The sequence below is a fragment of the Sinocyclocheilus grahami genome, unplaced genomic scaffold (genome assembly GCF_001515645.1).
Source record: "Sinocyclocheilus grahami isolate Dianchi unplaced genomic scaffold, SAMN03320097.WGS_v1.1 scaffold1479.1, whole genome shotgun sequence".
NCBI lineage: Eukaryota > Metazoa > Chordata > Actinopteri > Cypriniformes > Cyprinidae > Sinocyclocheilus > Sinocyclocheilus grahami.
This window is the reverse complement of record NW_015506658.1, coordinates 271,905-281,815: the sequence shown is the minus strand read 5'-3', so window position 1 is coordinate 281,815 and position 9,911 is coordinate 271,905. Positions and strand designations below refer to the sequence as shown.

At 39.7% G+C, this 9,911-nt stretch overlaps 1 protein-coding gene and 1 pseudogene across 1 annotated transcript; both read left to right on the top strand.

The window, feature by feature from the left end:
* The first annotated feature begins 214 nt into the window (after positions 1-214).
* LOC107570572 (uncharacterized) lies at positions 215-8,369 on the top strand. The gene is made up of 5 exons (XM_016256803.1): positions 215-333; positions 3,432-3,927; positions 4,579-4,871; positions 7,990-8,185; positions 8,280-8,369. Exons 1-5 carry the CDS (start codon positions 311-313, stop codon positions 8,367-8,369), a joined length of 1,098 nt encoding a protein of 365 aa, XP_016112289.1. The 5' UTR covers positions 215-310.
* Positions 8,370-8,581: 212 nt separating this feature from the next.
* LOC107570571 (uncharacterized) overlaps positions 8,582-9,911 on the top strand; it is a 4,329-nt pseudogene continuing 2,999 nt past the window's right edge.

Sequence of the window (9,911 nt, the reverse complement as noted above, 5' to 3'; positions counted from 1 at the left end):
TTAGTAACAGCAGCAAGACTTGACAGGCCACGCCTTATTGGCTGAGCTTCAGTGACATCACAGCAGGAGAGCCCCGCCCACACTGGCACAATAGATACAGGAGGCGAGATCTCTGCTCTGTTCTCTCACAAGTGTTAAACCTGTGATCCTATACACACTCCAGAGGAGAAGAGGGTGCTAATGCACTTACAAAGCTGGATACTAGCTGCTGTAAAACAAACAAAGAAGAAGAAGGACACTGCTCTGCATGCTCTACCATAAAGGAAAAAAACCCTCTTCTCATGCATAAGATGTGTTGACTGTTGTGACAATGGTGGAACAAGAGAACAAGAGGTGAGGCTTGCCTTACTGGTGTTTCCCTAACTTTGCATTTATCCAAGAATAAGCAGTTAAGGTCAGAGATTGTAGTTGTTGCATCTGAATTAGTACATGTACAAAACTTGGTCCACAAGTTACATCTAAATGTCTACAAATAATTGTGTGATGTTTTGCCATGAAACAGGACGTTTCAGTAAGACGGACAAACAATGTTCAGTCTGCACAAAACCCCACAGGTTTGATAAGAGTGCTTATCTGATGCACTCTTACACTGCAAAAAAAAAAGGCATATCTTGCTTAGTATTTTGTCTTGTTTCTAGTTAAAATATCTAAAATGTCTTAATTGAGATGCATTTACTAGATACACAAAATGACATAAGATTATTAGTCTTGTTTCCAAGGGAAAAAAACTAAATCAAGTGCATTTTGCTTAAAAATAAGTACAATTATCTGGCAGTGGGGTAAGAAAAATAATCTTGTTTTAAGAGCATGTCCCCCCCCCCAGACAAGCAACTGCAGATAATTTTACTTGTTTTAAGTAAAATTCACTTAATTTTCTTAAATTTCCTTGATAAAAAAAACTACATATCTTATGTCATTTTGCTTGTCTAGTAAATGCATCTTAATTTATGAATTTTTAGATGTTTTGATTAAAAACAAGACAAAAATACTAAGTGCGATAAGCCTTTTTTGCAGTGTAACAATGCATTGAAATATGACAGAAAGCATTAAAGGCAGGGTAAGTGATTTCTGGTAGCCGATGTTGATATTTGAAATCACCAAAACAAACATGCCCCTACCCCAAAAGGGTCTTGACCCTATTTTGATAGCTCCGCCCCACATATACGTACGCAACCCAGGCAACAATGAGTTCTGTGAAACAAAGCAAAACCAATGTTACACCGTGTCTACGGACGTGAGCGGCGCGGCGCAACAAATCCCCAACAGAAAACTGCTGCCGGGTTCTATTTATGACATGCTGACACACATTTCAAATGGTTTTCAACGGTCGTTTGATCGTGTCCAGTGTAGGCAGACTTTAGCTGTTGTAGACACGGTGTTACTCACCTATCGAGAAGAAACAAAGCAACCTCGGCGTCTGATCGCAGGCCTCCGCTCCTTGAGTTCTCTCCAGCGCTGGAAAGCTGATCCGATATTTACACGGGTCCTACTTAGGGCTGCACGATAAATCGCATGAGATATTTAACGCACATCTTATCAGTAAAGCCGTTTCTGTAATCGGCTGTAAATCTCCATCACGTGCGTGCTTTCACATTGAGCAGCATTAACTACTCTACACTGCAAAAAAAAAAGGCATATCTTGCTTAGTATTTTGTCTTGTTTCTAGTTAAAATATCTAAAATGTCTTAATTGAGATGCATTTACTAGATACACAAAATGACATAAGATTATTAGTCTTGTTTCCAAGGGAAAAAAACTAAATCAAGTGCATTTTGCTTAAAAATAAGTACAATTATCTGGCAGTGGGGTAAGAAAAATAATCTTGTTTTAAGAGCATGTCCCCCCCCCCAGACAAGCAACTGCAGATAATTTTACTTGTTTTAAGTAAAATTCACTTAATTTTCTTAAATTTCCTTGATAAAAAAAACTACATATCTTATGTCATTTTGCTTGTCTAGTAAATGCATCTTAATTTATGAATTTTTAGATGTTTTGATTAAAAACAAGACAAAAATACTAAGTGCGATAAGCCTTTTTTGCAGTGTAACAATGCATTGAAATATGACAGAAAGCATTAAAGGCAGGGTAAGTGATTTCTGGTAGCCGATGTTGATATTTGAAATCACCAAAACAAACATGCCCCTACCCCAAAAGGGTCTTGACCCTATTTTGATAGCTCCGCCCCACATATACGTACGCAACCCAGGCAACAATGAGTTCTGTGAAACAAAGCAAAACCAATGTTACACCGTGTCTACGGACGTGAGCGGCGCGGCGCAACAAATCCCCAACAGAAAACTGCTGCCGGGTTCTATTTATGACATGCTGACACACATTTCAAATGGTTTTCAACGGTCGTTTGATCGTGTCCAGTGTAGGCAGACTTTAGCTGTTGTAGACACGGTGTTACTCACCTATCGAGAAGAAACAAAGCAACCTCGGCGTCTGATCGCAGGCCTCCGCTCCTTGAGTTCTCTCCAGCGCTGGAAAGCTGATCCGATATTTACACGGGTCCTACTTAGGGCTGCACGATAAATCGCATGAGATATTTAACGCACATCTTATCAGTAAAGCCGTTTCTGTAATCGGCTGTAAATCTCCATCACGTGCGTGCTTTCACATTGAGCAGCATTAACTACTCAGAGCCGTTGTTCACTGACGAGCTGTGCAAAAAAACGTGTGAATATGAACGTGGGTACTTCTTGCCTTATCGTTCCGCAGACATTTTCCTCTTTTGTTTTTTATCCGCCATCTCTATCTTTCTGTCACTCGGCTCGGCTAATGTCCGTCCCGTGCGCTGAACGCGCTCTCCTCCACATCACGAGTAGACACGCCCCTTACTGCTGATTGGCTGCAAGCTTGTTTTGCTATTCGGCCCGAATCAGTTTTCTAAAGTGTTTTTGAAAAATTACATACCCTACCTTTAAACATGCTAGTAACACTTAGCTAAGTGGCAAAGAATGTTATTATGAAAGAGGAAGCTATTGTAACTCGAGCATATAATATCCATATCTATTGATTAGAGTCCTGGCCTGAAGACACCTACATGCCAATATTTAGTTATAGTAATAGCACCACCAGCTTGCCATATTTCCTGCTGCTAGCTGGTGGTGCTATTACTATAACTAAAAACTGGCATGTCTTCAGGCCAAACCATGGTTAATATGTGGTTAGTGTAGCAAAACCTATGGTTAATTTGTGGTTACAGTGTTTTAACTATATTAACCATGTTTTTTTTAATTCAAAAACAATGGTTAATTTTCATAAGGGTATTTAAAGAAAGTGTGGGGATTTACTAATTGAGCCTAGTCTGTGCACTTTCACACCCATTAACACCCAATCCAGGTAGATATGCTAATAGGGCAGGCCCTGTTCTGCATATTTAGTTTCTTTAAGTAACATTTCTTTATATAATTTATTTTTTCTCGAAGGTCTGTTGAACGCAACATTGTGCACTGTTTGCGGTGCCACAAGCCACAGGAGAGCCTCCCTGTTCACCTGGCCAGGGTGTGCATGAAAAAAAGCACAGCAGAGGAGAGATCGGATGAGGTGCAGAAGGCCAAGGCTTCCAGCAGAGAGTGGATCCGGAAGAACAGGACCTGGAATTACGAGCTGCTCCGTGAGCTCCTGCCTGACAGATGCTCTCGGATCACCATGGTCGAGGAGCTTCTTCGCCGTGGTTTCTTCATCAGGAACCAGCACGAAGAGTCCGACATGGTCTTGAACCCTGAAGGTGACTCGGCCTCTGTTGATGCTGCCACTACCACCGCCGAATCCTCCGGAGATCCTCAAACCATATCCCATTCTGTGAGGATAAAGAGGAAGGAGGCGGGTCTGCATGACAAGTTCCCTGCTCGGGCCAAGCTCCTGGTGGGCTTTAAAAAGTACCTGACTGTGTCAAGGAAGGTCCCCAAGTGGCAACAGGAGGTAAGATCACTTTTCACTTCTATCCTCAGTAGGGTTGCAAAGGGGTGGAAAATGTCCGGAAAATTTCTGGAAACTTTCCAAAAATCCCTGGAAGATTCCAAATATCCAAAATTTCTGGAATGTTTCCGAAATTTACTGGAAATTTTTTGCAACCCTGATCCTCAGCACAATTTCCCAAAGATGGGAAAGATCCTAACTTTAAAACCTTATCTTATCTGTTTGGTAGCCATGGTATTTTCAGGTAGGACCACACATTTAGGACAAAAACTATTACAGGACAGTATTTCCTAAGTGCGTTATCTTATCTTAAAGGGGTGGTTGTGTCGCGGCGCTCGCGTGCCTTGCGGTTTTTTGCAAAAGCCGATTTTCAAGTGAAGTAGCTTCTATTATTTTGTTTACCTCATCAGCAGCTCGCGCAGTGTTGGTTGCTTGGTAACAGACCCGAGAGTGGTTTGTCGAACTTGATAATGCAATTTAAAATGTCCTAACTAGAGATAAAACACGATTTTGTAAGATAGGATAAGAATCCCAAATCAAGTTGAGATTTGCTTCTGTATTACGAATTTGCGTAGGTGTTACGATGTTCCGTAGGTCTTTTCACGTTTGTGATCTTACTGCTGACTTTTCTTTCTCACCGTCTTGTCTTCATAGGTTGACGTGTCCCGTTTCCTTCGGTACTTGCAGCCCACTGGGAGTGAGCCGTCTCTGGACTTCCTGTCAAAAAGCAGAGAGACCCGGGACTTTCTGACGGCCCTGAAGCGCACTGACGTGTCTTTAGTCAGCATCCACAATTACATCAAGAGCATGAAAAGGTTCTTAGAGTACTTGACGCCAAGGCTGGACATTCAAAAAAGAGACCCGCAGCTGCGGACCAACTGCCAGAGATACACTAACATGCTGAAGACTGTACTCAAGAGACGTGATGACAAGACCTGTGACCCGAGGTTAATGGCTTAAATGTTCATTTTGCATTGTCCTTTTTTTTTCACTAATGTTATTACATTACATGTTTTAAACAGTAATATCTGAGTCTGAACCTAAAGCAATCTTGACAGCTTAAAGAATCGAGTTTTCATATTTGGTGACTGATTTTTAAAATAATTTTACAGAGCAATTGTAATTTATTGATTTGCTAGAAGAGTCCTCATCACAGTCAGAGAGCGAGTTCTGATCTTTATTTAGAAATAGCGAAGCACATATAAATGCTTGAAAAATCTGTAAAAAACCTCATGTCAAGTGTTCAAAAGATAAGATCCAATCTATTTATTTTTTTTTTTTTGAGAAAAAAGGTTTTGAATTTAAAGAAAAAACAACAGTTTCTACATTTTTGATGCGGCATGAACTATAACGCACATCCATGGTTCTCGTCGCATGTCTTTTTTTAAAGGGTGAATTGAAATCAAATACTGCCATATAGGGATGCACCGATATGAAAATTTTGGCCGATACCGATAACCGATTATTCTTTATTTTTGAAAGCCGATAACCGATATGTTGGCCGATAAATCTATATCCAAATTGTTATATACTTTTTGAGAGCCTGATTACAAAAAAGGTCTCATCATTAAAAGCCACATCCCAAACACTTCAACATAAGCAGCCTAGTTTGAACGGTGTACGTTTTAAAAATATTTTTACTCTCCCATTACCAAATTTAGTCATAAAAAAAGTCTTACAAATAAATAAAATAATGCAGAAATAATGCAAACAAGTCACTGGACATCATTACACATGTAAAGAATCAAAATGAATGCGCCATAGATCAATAAAACGGAATAGCCTCTGCACGGACAATAATTAAATGATTTTAATTACTAAACCATATTGTTGATGAAAATAATAAGAGAAAAATACAAGTGGTTGTTGTTATTAATAATATATCAATGATTTTGAAAAAGTAACAAATTAATACCACTGTTTTAAATAGCAGCCATTGAGCTGCAGCTCAAGCTGAAGCTGAAGAGCTGAATGAACACGGTAAACTGAAGCGTTTTGCTGGCAGCTTATTTAACTCAAGGAAATGCATCCTGAGATTAATATTAATACAACATAAACATAATATTACAACTTATATATGAAATGACAAATGACGCAGTTATTGCATGCTATAGTCAGAATGTGTGATCCTGTTGTGGATGCGCTCTTCCCATAACAACGCGCTGAAACACGGCAACTAAACCCAAAGAATTCACAACGTTTTATTATAATAATGTTCTCATTAGAATGTTATATACACAACATTCCCAATCATAGTTATTAATGTTGTGCACTGCTGTTTGAGCTGCGTGCGCTGAGCTAAAGACGATCACCGGTAAACTGAAGCACTCTTAACTTAACCAAACGCATTCTATATGAGATAAATCAGATATACATCAAATAAACACAATATTACAATGTACAATTGCACAAAAGGCTGCAAACGAACAGCGCGCATCTGAAGTGTCTCTGAAGGAAATAATGCATTATTTATCGGCTTTAAGATATCGGCCAAATTTTCTTATCAGGCCGATACCGATAACTGAAAAAATGAGCCGATATGGGCCGATACCGATATGGTGGCCGATATATTGTGCATCCCTACTGCCATATTGTGCTTTATACTTCTGAATGTGGTGTCTACTTCATAAATATTGAGAAATGTATGGAAAAACGTGTTTCGGATCACTTAAACCATATATGGAAATGGAGGTGCCCTTATTTGGTTACTAATGGGGTTTGATGGTCATCTAGTGGAAAAGCTTGGTACTACACCCAAACTAAATCTCACTGAAAGCTAATTTTTTAACATATCAACCTCAAATTTGGAGTAGGCTTGCCGCAATAGAAGGTGCTGACGGTGATACCGGTGTTAAGCCACAACACCGGTTACGTCACTTGCCCACCGAGGCACCGACCCCCACCGTCGTTTTGATGTTTTTATAGTAATAAAAATTATTTAGATCAGTAAATGAACAGACACTACAATTAAAAACTGAACGCGGCTGCTCAATGCAGCGTGCCGAACAACAGTCGCATCACAGATCAGATTTAAGATTTCATCAGAGTGAGTCGAGCTGACTGACAAGAAGAGTGAGGTGAGACAGACAAGACGATCGCGGATGATTTAGTTTCAAAATGAAATGCAAAAGCGCCTGTTTGGCAATATTTTGGCTTTTGAAAAGCCCGTTGACTTTTGCCGTTTATCTAAGGTGATTTTGGAAGTTTTTTTAAACATTCGTTTCTTCTTTAATTGTTCCACAGTGTTTGCTGATTTTTAGCCTACTTTATTTAAACTTTGTATAATTTATTTATTTTATTTGACATCAAGGTGTATGCCGTGCCTCCAAGCTTTCTTACTCATTTTGCTAATAAACATTCATTCTTATTTATTTGGTTATATATTATACATGTTTACTTATTTCCAGCTTTGTATACCTATTTAAACTTTATGCAAATTATTTTATATTAGGCATAGCCTGCCCTATAGCATGGTGTATTGTTATTAGTTTTGTTAATAAAAGTTCTATGTTTTATATATAGGCTAAAGTGAGTTTGACGTTGTATTTTGTTGTTGCATTCAAGCAATTGACGCCGAATTGCCGCTAATTCAAAAGTGAAAGTAAAATGCGCTTTTAAGCTATATAAAAGCGAAGGAAAAGAGGGAACGCCCCGCCCCCGCGGTGATACAGGTATTACCGGTGTTGTCACACGTCGATTAACCAGTGGGAAAATTTCCTCACCGTCACAACCCTAATTTGGAGCACAACTTACTAAGATTTTGGTTTTGATGTTCTAGCAATTTTAGACCAAAACATGTTTTGCAAAATATATATACAATATAACATTTAAATATTGTAATTTTTATATTTTCATAAACTTAAACGTCCATAACTCTTTAGTAATATAATTTTTATAACTTTTTTCGCCTCTACAATGATCAAGTGCCTTCTTTAAAAAGAGACTAAGCACTGCTCCAAAGCATTCAAAATTTATACCAATTTAAGTTGGAAATGTCATTTTCAGGTCTATGCTCAAAAAGTGGTTAATAACCAGTCTTGTTTGTTATGTTTAATCCAAACACAGACCTGATGGCACTCCCTGCATTAAAGATTGCCAGAAGATTTTGAGAGTGGCAAAGCCAGACTTCCTCAGGATCCATGAGAATCTGCTTATGGGCAAAGTGGTCTCAAATACAAAGAAGACGCTGTACCGCTATTACTGCGAGGCGCTCTTGGTCTTCCGTCACATGCAGAGTCCAGGAGCTGTGGAAGGCTTGACAGTAAGTTCATGTATTTCAATGAGTTTGTACTCATGATATGATGTAGTGTTTGAACACGTATGCAATAGTAAATTAAACCTTTCCAATGTTGCAGGATGCAGACTGGGTAGATAGGATTGCACAAGGTGGCAGGGTGGTGATCGGCGTAAGGAAGAGAAAACGGCAAGTATGCAAATCGCCTTGACACAAGACGAGGAAGCTGTAAGTTTTTGTATGATTTAAAGAGCATATTGCATACCCACCAGTGTTTACATTCAGTAACTCTTTAGTGTTATTCCATAGTGCTTTCAGCTGTACTACAAGGAGATCAGGCCTAAGAACATTGGGCTCAAAAAATTCTGCCAAAGTTTTTTTACTTCTACGTCTGGCGAGGCTGTTCACAGTGTCTCACAAGACATGACTCGCCTCCATGAAATGTAGGTACCAATAGAGACCCATGTGCACTTGTGTAAATGGATACACTTTATTTTGCCTGGTCAGTCACAGTCAACATTTTATGTCACGTTTTCTCACTGCAGGTATAAGCTGACCCCTTTCAGGAGTTATGATGTACGGAGGGCCGTTGAGAACGCTGCAGAAAAGCTCCCAGCGCACCAACATAAGGCCGTGAATCATTACCTGGCCCATAGCACTAGTGCGGACAGAAGGCGACAGTCTCAGGATATTGTGGATGCAGCTATGCTGCTGGACTCCTTGAAGGGGTAGGTCTCTTCATTCAACAAGCAAATAATACACCACCAAAAATTTCTACAGCTGATTAGCTCATTTTCCTTGTATTTTAAACACTGTTTTTCTCACTTACACAGCACTTCTTCGGATGATGACACCTCCTTGGCTGAACTGAGTACTGCTGGAACCAGCAAGGAGCAACACGCTTCGCGGAAAGACTTCTCTGCTTTTCTGGCCAGGTTTCCGGTTTCGTTGGAGGGCCAGCCACCGACCAAAAAGCGGCGGGTCAATTCAGGGTTTCCTAAAGACCGTGTCTTTTACGACAGGTGGAGAGCCACCCAGTATACCCAGAGAGAGGAATATCTGCTGTGTGAGACTCCAATGCATTAATACAGCACTGACACTCATTAACTCGACACAAAATCGGCCATTCATTCATTGTGACAATTTCATTCTTTCTTTCAGCACAATTCACACACCACAAGCCTTCTGCCTCAAAGGTGGCAAGGCTGATTGCGCAGGAGGGGTGGAAGGCCAACTATCCAAAGCCAGAAAAAATCGAACGGCTGTGGAAACCAGCGCCCACAGGCACCATTGAGGCAGATGAGGTTATAATCAAATGTGTGTCTGAGCAGGCCTGGACAGGCCTGGCCGTCAAGGACTTTGGTGCTGAGGAGGGTCTAGGTAAGAAACCTTTTCATTTTCCTTGTAAGGGGAGAAAATACCATCACTTAAATATACATTTCAGCCACCGTTAGCTGCACCAAGAACTAAAAAGTGACCCTGGACCACAAAACCAGCCATAAGGGTCCATTTTTTTTAATTGAGATTTATACATTTATACTTTCCCTTGATGTATGGTTTGTTATGATAGGACAATATTTGGCTAAGATACAACTATTTGAAAATCTGGAATCTTTAAATCTGCCTTTAAAGTTGTCCAAATTAAGTCCTTAGGAGTGCATATTACTAATCAAAAAATAACATTTGACATTTACGGTAGGAAATTTATAAAATACCTTCATGGAACATGATCTTTACTTGATATCCTAATGAT

Coding starts and splice junctions, on each gene's coding strand:
- LOC107570572 (XM_016256803.1), top strand. CDS start 311: ATGGTGGAACAAGAGAACAAGAG. Junction 334..3,431: donor GTGGAACAAGAGAACAAGAG/GTGAGGCTTGCC, acceptor TTTTTCTCGAAG/GTCTGTTGAACGCAACATTG. Junction 4,872..7,989: donor GACAAGACCTGTGACCCGAG/GTTAATGGCTTA, acceptor ATCCAAACACAG/ACCTGATGGCACTCCCTGCA.